The sequence below is a fragment of the Seriola aureovittata genome, chromosome 1, assembly GCF_021018895.1.
Source record: "Seriola aureovittata isolate HTS-2021-v1 ecotype China chromosome 1, ASM2101889v1, whole genome shotgun sequence".
NCBI lineage: Eukaryota > Metazoa > Chordata > Actinopteri > Carangiformes > Carangidae > Seriola > Seriola aureovittata.
Genome location: NC_079364.1, coordinates 5957795 through 5977470, shown reverse-complemented (window position 1 = coordinate 5977470; position 19676 = coordinate 5957795). Strand labels below are relative to the sequence as shown.

The window sequence follows — 19676 nt, the reverse complement described above, 5'->3', positions numbered from 1 at the left end:
TTAATACAGCTGGGCACTTTAGTTATTCAAACGGGAGTAAATAGTGACTTTGTTGGGGACTATTTTCAGTGGCAAATTAATCCACATTTGGTGCTATTTTACATTAATTTTAAAAGAACTTTCACCGGCTTTGCACATTTATAAATTCAGAATTTAACCAACATTGGAGCCACTAATTCTATGTGTTAAGATAATATTCACAACAGCCAGAAAACATTCCTTTCATCTTTCATTGTTTTGCTACAGAATTAAGGTTGAGGAACTTCCTTACCTGACGGACAGTTCACGTCTTCAGTGTCAACAGAAACCTTCTCATACTTGCCGTGACCAGTCACGACAAATTTATACCTTTTACCAGGGGAACTCTCCTGAAATACAGTTGATAAAACAGTGTTAATGGAAATGTTTACAGACACTTATGCTGTGACTTCAGAGTTTCTTCCTTCATTCAGTGTCTCATGTGAACAATCCAAAACATCACTTTGAACTTTTTATGCTCCAAAATCTGCCTGTGTTTTCCATATTTTCCAGCATTTAATACATTAGCAGATATGTGATAAGTTGATGTGGTAAATCTTTTTTCCTAAAAATAAAAGATCAGAAGTTTAAAACTTAATAACTTAATAATATTGACCTTTAATTTCATTTTAATTTAAGACAGGAACTAGAAGAGTCTTTTTTGTCTATTTGTTCTATTTTCTTCATCAGCTCTCATAGTGTCTCTGATCACATTTATATGGGAAATGTATCAATGAGCAATTTCTTTTATGGGACAGATCTTTTTCTTGTTCGTTCAGTCCTTGAGTAACCTCTCAGATTAATCTTGAGATAATTTCTGTTACACGCATTGTCACAAAATCGGACTATTTTCATCTCTGAAAATTCTCCAGATGAAAAGCTCTTTGCTTGAACTAATCATAATTTACATTCACATTAAGGCTATAACCTGTGGCAGTGGGGTCACGAATAGACATTGCCTCAGTATAAAGGGGTCATGAGCCAAAAAGGTTAGGAACAACTGCTTTAGGGGGTCCTACTCCTCACATTGGGAACCACAAACTCAAATCACATTTTAAATGACTAATTTATTGTGCAACATCTGGTTTTCAAGGAGGCTATCAGTTGAATAAGGGGAATTGACTGTGGATGAATGAAATTTTGCAGCATTACTCATTTAAACGGTCAACTTTAATATAAATTATAAAAAGAGTGGAGTTTGCTTCGTTCATTTATTGCAGGCCGCTGTGGAAAAACACTGTTGTCTGATGAATGTAATAAAAACAGTAATCCACCAGCACCAGGCAACAGATTCTGATGTGAATTCGTACCTTTCCATCCTTGCCAGGAGATAATGGGTCACCGAGACTCTCCCAAAGGTTTTTCTTGTTTAAAACACCACCGGGTTTTATTTCCTGCAAATACAACAATATACAGCAACGTCATCTCTGCTTTAATGATCTCCATGTGAATGAACTGTAAGATGCTGCTGCTGCTGCTGCTGCCACAAGGGGGCAGACTTTCATAGAGTGTTTGTCAGAACTGAGTTGTGATGATTTACACCACATGGAGGGAGTCTGGGGTGTGGTTGCATGAAGCAGAGAGGAGCCGAGAATAATGTGGACTGAAAAGAGCCATGAAACAAAATCAGAATTACCTGACGTAAAGTAAAGACAGAGAAAGTATTCAGACATGTTGAAGGGAAAGCTAAGAAGAAAAGAGATTGACAGAAACAGTTATTGAAAATCTTGTGTCACAGAAATTAAACTTGGTGAGAAAAGATCAGTGCAGGGGTAAACTATTTTGTGCATCTTGTCAAACACACCAGGTAATGCAAGATAACAACGCAAATAAACACAGGATTAGAAGGTAAATTCTGACTTACTGCTGGTTTGGAGGGCGAGCTGCACCTGCTGCCATCATCACTTCCTCTCACCCACTGATTGATGAGATCAGCCACACCGACTTTTAACCCGTCTGCATCCTGAGACAGAAACGAAGAAATCATCACTATGAAAAAACTAATCTCGCCCAAAGGAAAGAAACTTTAATTCTATATGTGATGGGTGGTGCCCCGCTTAGGCCTTACATGAAGGACACCACCTATGGGTAGGCAGGTCTTCCCAATTACTAACTATTTGTTGTTTGTGAGTTTATTTTCCTCCAAAACACAAATTTGTTTAGATGAGCTATTCCACACTGATAAAAAAGACGATGTTGAGAAAAGTCAAACTTTTAAGGCAACAAACTTTTGAATTAAGCAATTTAACTTCTTAAATTTCGGCTTTGAGTTTGTCTAACTTATAGTTTTTACTCCCGTAAGTTACAGTAACATCACACATCAGCACAACTCAAAAGTTTATGATTCTGTTAAGTTACTCTAAGTTGAAGTGTTCACCAATTTGTATGTTTACATTTCCACTTAAATTCATTTTTTTAAAATTACAATTTATTGTGTGAAGCTTTATCTCCCATGAAAGCTTCACAGTAAATGACAATAAACCCAGCACTAATGTCCCTCAGTATGATCCCCCATAACTCATGAGAATAACTCTAATCTAATCTTACTTTTAACCTATCAATGTTTCTACATAACTTAAACTGATGAGTTAAGTATCCATGGGATATTTAATCAACTGAACTCATGACTTTAAGTTCTGAAAGTGATAAACAATTAAAACTTGAAACCGACAAACTTATCTAATCACACTGAGTTAACAATAAAAGAAAAGCTGGTGAACAGCAGACTAACGGCCCCTTAGTCCCTCATTTGTACGTTTTGTATTGAGATGATGTGTGAGTGTGAGAGGATTTAATGCGCCGGTGTCCTGTAATTACCACTGGTGGCCATAGAGGCTGCTGCTGTTACTGTTACACAATCTCACTTAAAAAACTTCTAAACTCTTCCTCAATAGACATGAGAAAAAGAAAGGAGAATTATTTATCAGATGTGATGTGAAAAGTTATAGATTATGTGACTGATAAAGTTAACTTCATCAGTTAACCTGTTAACCTTAGATGCTGCGACTGAGATGGCGTTTTGGTTCCAGGCTTCTCCGGCCTCAAACAGGCTCTTCTTGGAGGCGACGGGTTCAGTGGGACTCGTCAGATCCGTCAGAACCTGACCGCCGGATCTGCCTTCCTTTGAGGAGACCTGAGGAAAATGAAGTAAGAACAGTTTGAGGTACAGGATTTGAGGATATAGCCTGAAACTGGGTACAGAAAATCTGAGCTGGGTCTAAGATCACATCCTTTTCAAGTAACAACACCAAAACAGTCTCCTCTCTGAGTTTAGTCAGTGGTGGGGTTGCAGTGAGGAGCTATTAATCCATTATAGTTTTTTTTTAAGAGCGTGAGAGAACAAAACAAGCATGTAAGAGTTGCTCATATTATTCCAAAGGGTAAAACTGCACTTGGCAGTTTGTGGAAGAACTTTCAGGGTGCACAATAAAAATTCCCCCAAATACATGGTTATTGCTCAAGTCAATAAAAAGGAAAATTCCCATTAAAGGAAAGGGTAACTCAGTGGGGTTCTACCTCGAGAGCATGTGTGTACTGCTCCAGTTTCTTGTCAATCTTGGAAACAGCAACAGGTGACGGCGTCTTCTTTGTGTTGTTGGTGCTTAAGAAGAATGGATTAATTATTATTAAATGTATTATCAGTTTATTTAAACATGTAGTTGCATTGAGACACACACAAACTCACAGGCATTAAAATGGACACACACAGACATACATTATAATTTTCAAATTATGCTTTTTTTATCAGCAGTGTGTCTGTTTAGGAGAAATCAGACTTTAATCTGAAGAGCGCTGCACTTTCTCTTTGTACCTACAATTAAATTAGATTTTCATTCTTAGGAACATTTCCAAGAGGTGGAGTGATGCCGGAGGCCGACAGAATCTCGATGGTTGCGTCAAACCCACAGAAGAACAACAGATTTCTAAAGGTCTGGTTTGTTGCTTTATTACACTGCTCCGTCCTGCTTTTAAATCTATCTCATGGCCAATCAACACAGACTCACCTTTTCCTCAAAGACTCAGTTCTCTCCATGATCTGAGGGAAGAATGAAGACAATCAATGGTTAAAACTCACAGGAATTATCCTTATAACCCACACATGGGAAAAAACCTGCAGTAACACAGAGCTTTATTGAAGCAGGCTGAAGTTCAGACCTACAAACTGACACAAAGTTGTTATTTGTACAAAATAAAAACTGACTTTTTTTCATCGAGCAAAGCAGAAACTTATGTTCCCTTACTGGCTGGTTTTTAAGGGTGGGGTTTAAAAGAACCCCTCAAATCTAGAACATGGATTAAATTAAAAGGAGCTGCTCAAGAGGGAGACTCTGTTTCTGTTTATTTGACTGTTTTAAATGACATAAGGAAAGAAAAATAAAACAGTAACAGAGGCATGCATATAGGACCCCCAGACTGAAAGAGACCCAAAACAATTACAAAGTTGTTTTGCATCTCTACATAGTTGACTTGAGTTATTTCATGTCTCTTCGTTGATGCTTTTCATCTCTTTGAAGTCATTTTACTTGTCTTAGCAGTTGTTTTGTGTGTCTTTGGAGTGGTTTTCTGTGTCTTTGTTGTCATTTTGCTTTTCTTTGGAATAATTTTACATCTCTTTATGTTGTTTTTGTGTCTTTAACTGAGCCTCTTTGACATTCAAACAACCAATAGCAACAGTGACTTCAAACACAGACACAAAGAGAGGTCAGGGGGCCTGTGTTTGATAGTCAATCTATAGAAGCAAAGCAACACTTGCACTAAACAGGAGAAACGTGATGGTCTAATACATACTGCATACTGCAAGTTGCTAGAGTTTTAACCTCTGATAATCAATCCATGCCTGCAACCTTTGTAATCTTTAGGCAGCTGCTGACCTTTGACCCTGACCATATCTGCACTCACCGTGCATTTTCCGTCTGTTGAGACTCTGCTGTTGACTTCATCCTGTAAAGAGACAGTGAGCTGAGTGAGTGATCACTGCAGGATCCAGCAGCTCTGACATGTCGGCCTAATGGCTGTAAGTACAACTCAGACATGCAGGAAGTTTCTCCTGTTTCAAACATAAAGCGTCAAATCAAATCAAAAGCAAACTGTTACAGAGATTAACAGTCAGCTGATACATGCAAGGTACTTACTGGGTAAAACTGTATGAGGAGTTTCTGGTGGGACAGCAGGGAGCATGAAAGAGACAAGATAGTCAACACAACACAATAGAAAAAAAGTGAGTTTATCAACACAGGTTAATGGGAAATGTAGTTTTCCAGGGAAACTAGTTCAGATTCTCCACACTTGATCTAAATGTCTGTGATGTGCAGTTAGAAACATTCAACTTCCAATCATGGTGTCTCTAAAATCTGATGGTTGTCTTAACTTTATTCAAAGGTCCATATTTTACACTTCTCCTGTGTTTTATGTGAAGTGTTGATCCATAAGAAAATATATTTGTGGTTTTAAGAGCCAAAAACCATCTCAGTGTAGTTTTACATCTCCTCTCTCAGGCTTCTCTCTGGAGCTCTAGTGACAGGTCGGTGAGCCAATCAGAAGAGAGGATGCTCTGAGCTTCTCTTCTGATTGGCTGAATGTTTTCTGAGTGATTGAATAAAAATACAGCAAATTTCAGGTAAACATTCAGAGCAAACACTAAATCCTGCAAGGATGGTGGGTCAAGGTGGGCGGGGCTTGGGGCATGGCTGAGAATGGTGACTGCTTTGTTGTGACATCACAAAATTACAGTAGTCCTGACAGCTCGTTTTAAGGCTCATTTCTCTGTGGACTGAGCGCTTTGATTCTTTCACAGTATTAATATACTGAACATAGACCTGCTTTATGATCAAACAACACATGGAAATCTACCTTTATACAATATGGGACCTTTAATTTAAACAGTGCACTGTGCAGGTGCGATACAAAGGAAAATAGATAATCAGATCAGGATATACTCCACTACTAAACAGCAAAAGTAATGAGTTAAATTACTCATTAAACATGTAGTACCTTCAATTTATATTTGGATCAGAATCACTTAATTGTATGGACCACTTTTGGTTTCATGTGATACCTTGAACGTCGGGCTCATGGGACCATAGCAGTTTAGTGACTCCTCGCCTTCGCTGCTGCTGCCGAGAGAAACTGCAGATGTTCTGTTCACCTCCTCACTCCTCCTGTCTCTGCTTTCCACTGAACTCTACAACCACACCAACACACACGTTTCATGATGTCACTTCTTTATAAGCGGGTGTCTGATCATACCTGATCAATATGCGAAACTGGGTTTTGTGGCATCAGTCATCTAGTGCTGGTCCAGATTTTGTAGCGCTGATCTATTATATGATCTCAAGAACAGTTTTCTCCAATATCTGTTCTTTCTCTCTTTTACATTATGATTCACACTTTTAAACCTAGCTAACCCACACTGTGTGATTTGGTGGAAAAGACTAATGAATAACTGGCAAATCCCTGGTGCTAAAAGTTGGAATTTGTTGCAACATCTAACACACGAGATGGAGCAGCGTTTTTCTCTTTTATTACTTTCAGATTTGAAGCCAAATTCCTCTGTGAGTTTTATAATAAGCATGCATTTGCTTCATGAAATATTCTATATAACACTGGGAGAAACAGGCACATTTTTGGGAGTTATGCCAGCACACTAAGTAGCAGATGTTATGTATGAATAACAAGAATAAAATCCCTTGTTAACACCCCACTATGTGAAAGTGTCACAACATATGTTTTAAAAAGTTCATCCTTGTGGTGGCACTGGTGTGATGACATATGGACATTAAAGGTACCCTGTGGAGCACTATGAGGCAATGTTTTTACAAGTGGGTCCCTGTTGTGCATGTTGTCGTTCACATGCACAGCGTCACAAAACACATTCCTGCCAATGGTTTCACATTATTCCACTAAAATTATTCCACATATAAACCAAGCAGGTTTCAAAACTGTTAAGAAAAAATGTCTTTGTGAATGTTTTATGAGGGAGGAAATGGATTCAACATGTTTGTTGTTGAGGATACGCACAGTGTGTTTTAGTGGGTAACACTGAGTGCAAACAGAACTCCACAGTGCAGCTTTGCCATTAAAAATGTTTATCTGCTTGGGAGTCTGAATGTGCTCAACACGTTTCGTGGCATTTTACTATAAAGTATATAATAAAAACTAATAATAAATAAATAAACTAATAGATTATGAGAAATCTTCTGAGCAGTGACAGTTTATCCACTAAACCCATGCATGTGATTGTGGTGCTTGAGAGAAGGTCATCTAGTCAACAAAAACATAAGGATTCATCCTCTGGGGACCATGAATATCTAGAGCATACTTCATGAAAACCGGGCAGTTAGTTTTCAAGATATTTTGTCATGCACTAAAATGTTGGTCAAGGGGAAATTCTGATCTGACAAAAAGTCAAGGAGTTATCCTCAGGTGACCACGAATGGATGGTAGTTTCCAACATATTTTGGTGTGGACTCAGATGATGGAAACACCAACCACATGACAACTGTCTTTACTAGTGGAACAAAAAATACAGGTACTAGTAAGAGCAGTAGAAGAGCAGCAGTAGTAATAGTATTATTGGAAAGCCAACCTTGTCTGTCATCTTGTGCTCTTCCTCTTCCTCCTCCTCCTCCCTGTGTCTCTGCTCCCTCCTGAGGTGGAGGTCTTCCCCCTCTTCATGTGTGAAGCTCAGTTCTTCTTCTTCTTCTTCTTCCAGATCGTCTTCATCCGCGGGGCTCTGTCGGGTTTCTGTTGACCTCCACTCCCTCTGCAAAGTGGGCTGTACCTCTTCCTCCTCTACTTTCAGCTCCTCCTGCTCCACCTCCCCATCCACCCTGCAGGCCCCTCCGCTGTGGAGGAGATAACTGAACTGGTTAATGGAGTCAGAGTGTTACTGATCAGAGCATCCAAGGATGCAAACACAGCATACACTGAACCAAGAGAGCAACAATAATCATGAGACAACAGTTAGGGTTATAAAAACATGTCATTTAAAAAAAGAGGGAGAGGGAGAACACACCGTGGCCTCATTGTCCCTGCTGCCAGGTAGGACGTCCTGTCTGCTGGTTGGCCTGCGGCGTGCTGCAGTCTGGCGTCCTGTTGCAGAAAGACTGATGAGCTATATGACGTCCTGACGTCCTTTTTGTTGCGGGACATCTAAAATAAACAGAAAACAAAGCAGGTCGACATGTTTCTCTACAGTGACGATGCAGAAGTATTTCTCAGATTAACTTCATCCACAAGTTCAAACATTAAAGACTGAGTTCATGGAGTCGTTTACAACAGAGTTTGAAGTGGCATCAGAGAGCTTATTAAGAGCATAATTAGCTGTACTTTTTGTAGTGATGACACTTTTCAATAAAACTGATGCTTTTGGTTAACGCTTGCTCAGTTTAATCATGTTTACAATTATCATGTATTAGCATTTTCTGTTTTACGATGTAAACTCAGCACGCTTGTAAACCAGGGCTCTGGTTCTTTAATGTGCTCTTTCCAAGTGTAAAAAAGAAAGTAATAAAGAACGTTGAAGTACTTGCAAATAATTACAATGGTACTCATGGTTACTGCCTTCACCTTCACATTGAATATTTAAACAACATTAAGAGTCTAGTGCCATGCTAGCAGCTCTTTGAGGCTGCACAATGGCCCTTTGGGGTTAATGCTAACGACAACATAGCTTTCAACATCTTAACAGTGCTGAATATTAGCGAGCTAACATTTGTGTTCTTGCAAGAACCTCAGGAGAGTCCAGTTGCCTTTGTAAAGCTCTGAGATACCTGGATGACTGAGAATCTTCATCTTTGTTATGCTCCACCTGAAAGCCCCAGTACTGCCAGTATTGTTCTGTTGGGTTTTGTACCTTCTCTGGAGGTCTTGTTGAAGCTTCTTGGGACCGACTGCTGCTCTCTGGCTCCCGTCCTTCCACCTTCTCCTCCTCTTCATCCTCCTTCAGTTTCTTCTCTTCGGCCCGTGGTTTCCACTGTGGTGCTGAACGTGTCTGCACCCTGGCCCTGCTGTCATCCTGCACCTCCTGCTCGCTGCGGTTCTCCAGCCTGTGGCTCCAGTCGCTGAAGCCTTCGTCCTCCTCCAGAACCAAGCAGCAGCTGGGCTTCAGCTCCTCGTCCAACCTGAGGAACAAATGCAGAGCAGCTCCCTTAGAGGACTGGATGAATGTTCTCTCTGGCTTGGATTAGTGGGACTGAAGCTCTCTCTCTCTTTCTGAGCCAGGATGAACCGTCCAGAACGTCTGAATCCCAGCAGACGCATAAAAAACTCAGAGAAGAAAACATGCAAACTACTTTACTGAGCTGCTGCATGACACACACCAGAGGAAATGAAGACCATATGTAGTGTACATGTGTTTGCTCTTTGACTGTAGCTCATAAATAGTTTTGTCAAAAAAAATCAAGACTATCTAATATTTAAAAGCATATGGTGTAAACATTATCCTCTAAATTTATAAAATTTTCTAAATACTGGTGTTTGTAGACTGAATACATTTCTGCATCCTGTTTATATATATTGTGCAACAGTGGAGGAAGAGCTCAGATCCTTAACTTAAGTAAAATTAGCAAAACCACATAAAAACACATAAAACATATAAGTCAGTAAAAGCATTAGAATAAACCTCAAGTATCAAAATTATAAGTACTCACTATCCAGAATGGTCCATTTCTGAATAATAAAGTATATTGTATTATTTGATTAAAATTAATGATGCATGAATGTGTTCATCACTTTAATGTTGAAGCTGCTAAAAGCAATTATAATCGCTTTGTAAACAGCTGGGTATCAATAAAGGCTTATCTTAAACCTAACCTTAATAACTATTAGCAGAAAATGAAAACACCTGTAGTCTTTTGATTTTGTTCTACTTAATGTGTTTTCTGTTACAACCCAAACTTCAGCTGAGTTTCTTCCCCAGGTGACCGAGTGTTTTTCATATCACCCAGAGGTCTCCAACAGGGCAGAGTGTTGAGCGAGGCGGCAGGTGGCAGACAGGACGTGCGGCTTCAGGCTCCATGGCAACAGAGACAGTAACCACGGAAACATCAAACAGAGAGACACTGCTGCCTCCTGTTTCAGGTCAACTCAGATCGGCAGACTGAACCTCATCGGCACTAATCACCCAGATAAAAGCAGATGTTTTCTCCAGTAGTTTCCAATTGGTATCTGTGTTTGTTTCACCTCTGTTAATCATACTTACCACTATATAAATATATATATATATATTTAGTAAAGGTAAATATATATATATATATTTATATATATTATTAATTATGTACAATATAGCCATTTCTATCTTACAGAACTAGTAGTTAAATGAATAATATTCTAATCTCCAGTCAGGAGGAACCATGAAGCTAATGACTAAACCACTGAGCAGGGCTTTATTTGATGAGTTTACTTCACAGTGCAGTAAATAAATCTGCTCAGCAGCGCACAGTCTCAGGTGAGGAGGATATTTCCCCTTGAGAGACCTCATCTGACCAAACAACCAAAACAGCAGCTTCCTCAGCTCATTCACCTGCTGCATCACTGGACAAGCTCTTTTCCACTGTAATCAGCACTGCAGCTGATGGAGACTGAGCTTTAACAAGGACAGTTTACTCATTCACTCATTAGGCAGATGCTTTTATCCAAAGCGACCCAGAAGTGAGGGGCAACATTAAAGCTTCAGTGTAGTTGGAGACCTTGAAGTAAAGTACTAAATCTGTTCAGTAAGGTAAAGTGCAAGGAGATCAGGTGAAGGAGTGCACCCAAAGTGCATAGTAAGTGCTAGTTAGACATGTGAGGGTGTTAAAAGGTGTGAGGAGAGGAGGTGCTCTAGGAAGAGAGGAGTCTTCAAGAGGTTCTTGTATATACAGAGCAACGCCCTGGCTCTGAAAGCATCTGGTAGCTGGTTCCAACATCGGGGGAACCACAAACAAGAACAATCTGGACTGAGATTGTCTTGTGTGCGTCCAATCTGTGATCTAAAAGCAAACAAATGCGTCGCCCCACTACCAAAATTCAACACACATGACTCAAATCTATCAACTAACAAACCAAGTTTTGCTGGAGGAGGACAAGCACCAGTCAGGGTTTTTTTTTTTTTACAACCTGGCAAACCAAAAGTTTTTCTTAATGGCTTCTTACTGGTCTATAAAGTTTTGATAGATGATTATTAACTATTCCTACATCATTAGTGACAACTAGGCTGGATGTGCACGAACATGGACATCCCTGTATTAGTGAGGTGAAATCTTTGTTTTGTACAGGAGACTTTTGTTAAGAAAAATTTTACTAAAAGTCAAAGATCCACAGCCACGTCACAACAAGCTCTTCCAGCTCTGTTTCTAGTCTGACTGGTTGATATTTACACACTGTGAGATTGTATTGTACTCACTCCGTGTTTTGTGTGAGGTCGTTGTGATGGGGGGGCTCTGTCCAGGAGGGGCTCCCCTCTCCTCTCTGCCTCTCCCTGGCTCTCCTCCTTCGCTCCCGCTCCACCTCCTCAGCGTCCTCCTGGCTCCGCTGGGCCGTCACCCTGCAGTCAGCGTGGACACCAACAGGCCGTCAGCACACACTCCTACTGTAGGAGTCAGATAACACCTTAAAGTCTCCAACAGCTGAAAACATTCAATATGAAGAGCTTCTGTATGTGAAAAGTGAGCAGCAGCACCAGGATTCAGAACGATCCAACGGACAACCATGGTTAACATGCAGTTTTCTACCATCCATCAATCCATTCGTTAGCTATAATGCTAATCCTTCGAGGGTTACGTGGGGCTGGAGCCAATCCCAGCTCACATTGTGCCAGATGCCAGTCTATCACATGGCTAACATATGTCAGCAATGTTTCTGTTCTTCTCTTTTAAGAGTCTTTAAGGTAAATTCATCTCACTCCACAGTCTGACAGTATCACATACACTAAATATTATGTATTCGCTTGTTCCAGCTCTTCACTAAAGCTTTAAGATCAAAACTCATTTTCATGATTCTATCAAATATTCTAAATGTTTTATGCATCATTTTATCCAAAATTCATCCTGACATATTAAGTATCTTTGGACATTACAAATACATATCTGTTGATTTGTTCACACGTTGTTTCTGTTTATCCCAAGCATCAACCTCTGGGGCTGAAAAATACTACTTCTTACTTCTTCTTACTATTTCTTCAAAGTGGCATGAACCAAAATTTTGGCTCCACACCAGCCCCACCTCTTTGCCCATTTTTGGATTAACCGAGAGTTAGGTGCGGAGTCAGACACTGCCAAGATGGTGGTAGCGCAGCAGCTCACTCTGAGCTTCAAAACCGCTCTTCATGGTTGACATCATGGAGCATCTTTATATCTATGGTTAATCCTCCATAAACCACAAATATGAACAAAACTAGTTGTGGAAAAATGACTTCTTCACACAACTTTCAAATGTTTGGAGCCAATTGAAAAGATAGTAGATCATACTGCTGTTAGAGAGATACTGAGGATGATGTTGATAAAGTTGGTTTTCCCTCTTCTACCTCCACAGCTGCTGCAAATCCCTCAATCCTCAGGGCCTCCAGATACACTACATGGGTGAAAGTATGTGGACTCCGAACATCTGATTCTGAAAGCATGACCATCAATCTGCTGCTACAACAGCCTCCGCTCTTCTGGCGTCAGGCTCTCCACCAGATGCTGAACCTGGCTGCAGGGATTTACTCCCATTCAGACACGAGGGTGTTAGTGAGCTGATGTTGGGTGATGAAGTCTGACTCATTCCAGTTCGTCCCAAAGGGGCTGAATTCAGGTTTCTGTGTAGACCAGTCAGGTTCTTCCACACCAAACTGGGGAAATCTTTGTTTTATTTCTTTTATATCCCTTCTAAAAACATCTTTCTGTCACTAAGCTTTTTCATAATCTCTTTTAAATATTTCACATACGTTAACATTGCTTATTTGTGTTTCTATTTTACTTGTTTTGTTATTTTATCTTTGTGAAACACTTTGTAATCTCAGATTTTGATAGGTGCTATATAAATAAACTTTATTATTATTATATTATGTATGGAGCTGGCTTTGTGCACAGGGGCAATGTCTCGTTGAAACAGGAAAGAGACAAACACAAACTCTTGCAGCAAAGACAGAAGCACTCTATTGTCTACACAGCAGGAAATGGTGCAGCATTAAGAAGATATATGACATATAAGTCGAGAAATGAAAATTTAAACCATGTTATCTGCTCTACCAACCCCTTTGTCGCTCCACTACACATTACTCACATTTCCTATTGTTATTTTCTTGGTACAACAGTGAAATATCTCTATGGAAAAGTTTACGTAAGAGGTTTTTCTCAGGTAAGTGGATTTTAAAAATCAGAGGAAAATATGAGTTTCTTTTTCATAGAAAGCTCATTCACTTCTTCTGTCTGATCGGCCTCAGTTTCCAGGGGGCGGGACTTGATAACAATAACTCTTTTTATTGTCAAAGCACATCTGGTGGAGCTTGAGCCAGCTGCTGTGCTGTTTCACTTAATTTCAATCTCTGGAGAGAAACAAAGACAGAGAGAGAGAGAGAGAGAGAGAGAGAGAGAGAGAGAGAGAGAGAGAGAGAGAGAGAGAGGGGGAGGGAGGGAGGGAGGAGATGGTGAAGAGACGTAGGAGGAGCAGAACGGAGGATGGAGAGAGACTTTAATCCTGCAGACCTCCAGACTTCCATCATACTTATGGAGGTCTGGAGAACATCTTGTCAGAAAACTGGAATAACAAGAACTTTGGAAATATTCAGTCAGCCATCTGACTGGCTGTCGGTTTGAGACTGTCCACCTCTGAAAACAGAAACTGTTGTTGGATATTGGTTGGCTACAAACAAGTTTTCCAAAGTCTTATGTCATTGTTTTTAAAGGAAAATTCCAGTTTATCAAAACTTGGGTTCAATTTTTTATCAGTCATGGTGGGATTGTTCAAGTTAACTGCAACAGTGATAAAAATTAGTTTGATGGAAAAGAAACACAAGAAGTCAGACAATCCGAGAGTTTTTAAACCTTAGAAAAGAAAACAAAGGTGAAGGATAAAACTATTACTCAAACTGTCCATAAACATCCATCACAGTTTACCGACCAACTTCTCTTGACTTCCTGCACTTGCCACAGTTTTCCTGTGCAATGAGGGATTACTACCAACATATCGGGTGCGCTCACTTTCTCTTTCACCTCCGAATGAAGTGATTTACATCCTCTGACGAAACAACCTGCGTGCTGTCTGAATGATCTGAGTGATGTCACCGTGTTTGCATTTATGAGCAGTTTTTTCCATCTGTGTTTTTATAACTGTTTCAACCTACAAAAATACATGAAAATAAATCCTGTATATCCTCACAATAAAAGTCAATGTTGAAGTATTTACTGTGAAGGCAGAAGTTTTGACACTGATTAATTATATGATGATTAATATTCAAAGACAGAGGTTGTACAACCAAAAACAAAAAGACACACACACAAAATGTTGGCTAAGATTAATGTTTTGTAGTTTTCTAACACTAGTTTAAGACATTTTTTTCTTTTAAAAGAATACATTGCTCGATAAATGAAAACAGAACAGAGAAAGAGGTCTAATCTTACATCTAAGTAATAAAAATATTTAAGCAACTGGAGTTAAAAGTGCTACGAGGGAGCTACATTGTTTTGCAGGTTTTGGTTTTTGAGGCAAAACAGAGCCATCCGCAGGTGAAGTGGTTTAATGAAGCGATGCAGATCCATGTATCTACACTCAGGGATTATTTTTATCACGTTATGTACTGAGTCTAGACCTCTGAGCGAAACACCTCGAGTGTGTTTTTAAGAGTGTTTAAGTTTGTAATGCTTTCATGTTTATGGCTGACAGTGAGTCTGGCAGTCTGGCAGTCTTGGCCAGGATGAGGTGAGTAACACCAGTAATTCTACCACTAGAACTGAGCTTTGTGTTCAGAGGTTGATGCACGTTTTCATATCGGACCAGATTTATTGTAGCACTAACATTTTGTTGAGAGGAAGACTCTCACATTTTGTTTCTTTTATCTTTGGCAGGTAACCATCTTTGTTTGGAGGGCTCACTCTGTTTGAAAATCCTCAGGAAAATCTGCTGGTAGAAGCAGCTTGTGAATTTAGCGATGATCACAACACTGCAGCGCCGCATGGTTTTCATTAAAAGAATTCATAAAACATGCAAACCATTCATCTTTGTACTGGCTTATTGCGGGTCAAATAAATGCAAAGGCCTTCAACCAAAAATATGATTAATTTTCCAAACATGTCAACCCCTCGATTCATCAAACATTTGTCCCCATGAGGTCATCACAAAAAGCATCTTTAATGCGCAAAAAACAAATTCAGATATAAAAGACTAATGAAAATGTCATTGGTTAAATCTGCTGGTGAGGACACTGGCCATGAACGTTTAGAACAGGCTGCGGTCATTATAATGTGGGAAAGTGACCTACATAAGATCGTGCTCACTGGAGATGTAGTGGGAGCCATGTTGGCAGGAGTCAGTCTTTAGTTCACTGTAAATCGATTTGATGTGTGACAGGCCTGTTTCAGCGTCTCGGTCAGGCCATTTTTGGGGGGGAAATGGGTCAAGTGGGGATCAGGTTTGATTGCCTGGACCTCGTCGTGCTGTCTGAAATGCAACAAGGGGAAGGAGCATGAAATCCTTAAAGCACCATATCAGTGGTTTTGCACATTTTAGCCCAGGAACTACGGTTCACAGCAGTGTAGGTGAAATCAAACATTTCACCAAAGCGTAACAGTTTTTAAATTGATTCCTGGACTTAAAATCGGTTGGTGCCAAGTACATCACTATATGAGTAAGTGAGTGAAGTAAGAAAGACACATCAGCGAATAATTCTTTGCTTTCACGCAACTTTTTATACTTGGCCACTTCCTGTGTCTTTGACTAATCGGATAGCCATCTGATACAGCCTGCGTGTACATATTTGGCAAATACATTGATATGGAAAGTATCAGTTAAATGTCTATCAATACTAATAATATTCGTTCAGAGTGAATACTATACCCACTAATAATAACTCAACATTATTAACTGTTTTATGGTTCTGTATAGACTCTCACAGCTCTTGGTTCAGGTTAGGGAAAGATCCTGGTCTGGTTTAATACAGAAATTTACAGTGACTTCAGACACAACCTGTTCATTAACATTTATCCCAAACCGTCATCTTTTCCTACCCAAACCCAAAATACTCCTACTGACTCTGGTGTCACAGTCCTGCACTTCATACACCCCCCATCCGCCCCAATCACTTCCTGACCTTGTGGTGACCGTGCTGCCATTAATAAATGTAATGCTTTATTTGTTAAAAAAAATTGTAAAACATACGTTGCCTCTGGACGTGATCCAGCCAGTGATTATGTTTCCTACAAAATGTATTTGCTGTTGCCGATTAGTTGTTTAGAAACGTTGTTCCTGGGAGACAGGGGCAACAAGTCACTACCTGCATCTACCCAAAGACACTGTGGGAAGTGTATAACTCCAGTACATTTAGATGAGACGTGTCTGTTCTGCCTTACTCACGCAGTAAGTGCAGTTACAGAGTATTGTCTCTGCAGGGCAGTCTGGTGCACAAGGTATCTTCAGGGTCTGCTGGGACATTTAACATGATGCTGTGAAGCATAAATGTGAAACGAGCAAATTATGGAGGAAATCTCTCTGATACGAATCACTTTTTCCACCATTTACACAATGAGGCAATGGAGGCCTGGGGAACGGCATTTTCTTTGTGTGTGTGATGTGTGTGTGTCTGTGTGTGTGTGTGTGTAGTGGTGCAGGAGGGGGGTTTAGGACTCAGCCAGATGATGTCATGGCCATTAAGGAGGTTGCAGCTATAAAAGAAGCCATTGAACTCGGAGCTCAGTGTCATTTTCGGTGAAGTCACACAGCAATGTTCCACCGATCACAGAGGAAACAACAACCTCACTGACAACAAGGAGCAGTAGTTAGGAGACGGGTGCAAATGTGGAAAACAACTCAAGAAATTAGGCTTGATGAATCAGAACAGACTGCGTTAAGTGCCCAAACCAAGCCAACAAAACTATATGATAACAGGTGGTTATCTTTATCATACACCCTTTTATTTTACCTGTTATTTCATTGGATGAATCAGGTCTCGATACACTGACAGGTTGCTACTGGAAGAAAACAAGACTGTGGGGAACAAGGGAGGACAAACTGGGCGTTTTAGAGGAAAAAAGAAACGAATATACTCTAATTAGTTTTGTAAATATCGGGTACTTACATGCAACAGCTCTGGGAAACAAAACTGAAGTTCGAAAATGGTTTTAACAACCTTTTTCTTACCGTGTAATTAAGGAGTAAAAAGAGAAAAGCAGCCACACGGTATATTATAGCCCACATACCTTATAATTACTATGTAATGAAAAAAATAATTATTAGGTTCCTCATTCAAGTTTAGCCATGTTTGCTCACATGTTGTATTATTACATGACTTTATTAAGTTGTAATTTTCCCTCTCAGGTGACAGTAAAAAACTTCCCATAGACAAACATACTAGACAAACATATGTGGACCATCATGCCTGCTAGGAGAGAGTTTCAAAAAATATAGCCGCATTTTTCGACACGTCTTTATTCCAAATCATAGAATAAAGTAGAAGACATGATATTAAATCCCTGTATATTGGATGTAATTGAGCTCCTCTCTTTTATACAGTTTTCTCCTACACATTGTAATATTGTTTATCAATGAGTGAAACTACATCATGCACAGCAATGATGAGATGTGTGGGCTGTAATATAATGTATTGCTGCTCTCACTTTTTTCTCTTTAATTACACTTTGATGTTGATGATGTTAAAATACCTTCTGACTGTCGATGTTGAGGGTTGCTCTGTTTCAGCAGTTCTTAAACTCAGCGCTGTATTCTGTTTACTTAAATGGCCTCAGACAACAGGTGTTGGCCGCAGACTTTGAAATGGTCTCAACCAAATCGTAGACTACAGGCTGGTTTTCTGCATCTTTTGTCTGGTGTTCCGCATGGTTTCATTCTAGGTCCCTTACTGTTTTTTGTTTTTTTTTTGCAAATGCTGCTTCACAAAGTATACCTTTCTTAAAGCCAGAAGCACATCAGTCAAAGACAAGGAAATTAAGAGGCGTCAATGTTCACTTGTGTGTAATATGTGTCGTGATAGAGATTTTGAAACTGAAATTACTGTTCTGAGATGTTAACATTTTTGAAGAGAAGCATGTTTTGGTGCATGTATGCTTGACTGAGATCTGTCTCAGCCTCTCCCACTCGTTTTTTTTTAATTGCAACTTAACTTAACTTAACCAATTCTTTTAACAAATATGGATTTTCATGCCTCAAGCACATATATCAACTACACAGACATTACTGTCATGTTTTCTTTTTTACACCGGCAGTCTTTTAAAAGATCAGGGTGACTCTGAATCTGTTTTCCATATAATATAGGTACAATGATGGTGATCTTGTTTTACCCACTGGCTGGAGGTTTTATCATAATGTTTTACATTGTTTTAATTATACATTTTATTCATTTTCCTATAAGTAAGTATATGCACATTTGGAGACAATGAAGTTAAAGTTGAAGTGTAAGAAAAACAAGCAATCCTGCATTTCTCCAGCAGTTCTAGAAAAAGTCTTCTGACAAGAAGTTGATGCCCATAACATTATATACATTTCATGTATATTTTATATGCTTCTATGTGTACAGTACTGATCATAGGTTTTTAAATCTTTAACTGAAGATTAAGTATTAACTGTAACTGTCAAAATAAATGTGGTGGAGTAAAAACCAGTGGTGGAAGAATCTAAAGTACAACAACTCATTTAGCGGAATGACCCAGTTAGTGTTTTATTATTATAATACTGAATCATTATTTATGATGCATTAATATTTAAGTGGTACATTCATGTTGTAGTTGGTCGAAGTGGAGCTAATTTTAACTACTTTTGGGTAGTTTAATCTACACTAACAATTAAAAGTTTTATTATTCAGCAGATCAAGTCTAGTGAATAACCTTAAATAGTACACAGGTAAACTGTAACCTTCCCAGGTAAAAAAAGATTCATCCTACAGCAAAATAATGACATTTTGTTATGTTTGATTCCCATTGTAGAAAGAAGCCACTAGTGTGTTAGGATGAATTTATGAGTGAAGATTCCATGATTCGATTCCTTGTTTATTTCTGTAAAACATCTTTATTATTCATTTATTCTGTGCTTTGATTTCAGAAACACAGACTTTACACTGGGTAAAATTCAGTATGAACTAGAAAAATTGAGGTGCATCAAATTTATTAACTGATCCTATGTTTCATATGTGATCTCTTAATCTTGAAAGTGAATTGCAACTATACCTGATAAATACAATTTAAAAAGTGGAGTAATAAGTACAGTTTTTCCCTCTCTAAGTATAGAGCTTGACTAAATGAACTTAGTTACTGTCAGCCTCTGGTAAAAAGCTAAAACATTAAACAAAAGAAGAACTCTAAAGTAAAGGACAAATATCTTAGAATTGTACATAAGTAAATGTAGTTAGTTTCCACCACTGGTTAATTAATGTTTTCTTCCTTGATGACGACTACATGAAATCTTTTAATCACATTGTTGTTTTTTTTCCTGATCCACAACGAAATTGATCAGATTCTGGAGAACACACCTTTAGC

At 39.1% G+C, this 19676-nt stretch overlaps 1 protein-coding gene across 1 annotated transcript in view; it reads right to left on the bottom strand.

Moving 5' to 3' along the window:
• The window catches only part of LOC130173696 (non-muscle caldesmon-like), a 29154-nt gene that overhangs the window by 9149 nt on the left and 329 nt on the right, over window positions 1-19676 (bottom strand). The window contains exons 2-14 of the mRNA XM_056383186.1: window positions 11402-11542; window positions 8873-9140; window positions 8033-8169; window positions 7604-7862; window positions 6074-6199; window positions 5151-5174; window positions 4918-4959; window positions 4023-4054; window positions 3535-3619; window positions 3011-3151; window positions 1883-1981; window positions 1329-1412; window positions 272-368 (exon numbers count right to left, since the gene is read on the bottom strand). Coding sequence (XP_056239161.1) covers window positions 272-368; window positions 1329-1412; window positions 1883-1981; window positions 3011-3151; window positions 3535-3619; window positions 4023-4054; window positions 4918-4959; window positions 5151-5174; window positions 6074-6199; window positions 7604-7862; window positions 8033-8169; window positions 8873-9140; window positions 11402-11542 — 1535 coding nt within the window. The remainder of the gene's footprint in view (window positions 1-271; window positions 369-1328; window positions 1413-1882; window positions 1982-3010; window positions 3152-3534; window positions 3620-4022; window positions 4055-4917; window positions 4960-5150; window positions 5175-6073; window positions 6200-7603; window positions 7863-8032; window positions 8170-8872; window positions 9141-11401; window positions 11543-19676) is intronic.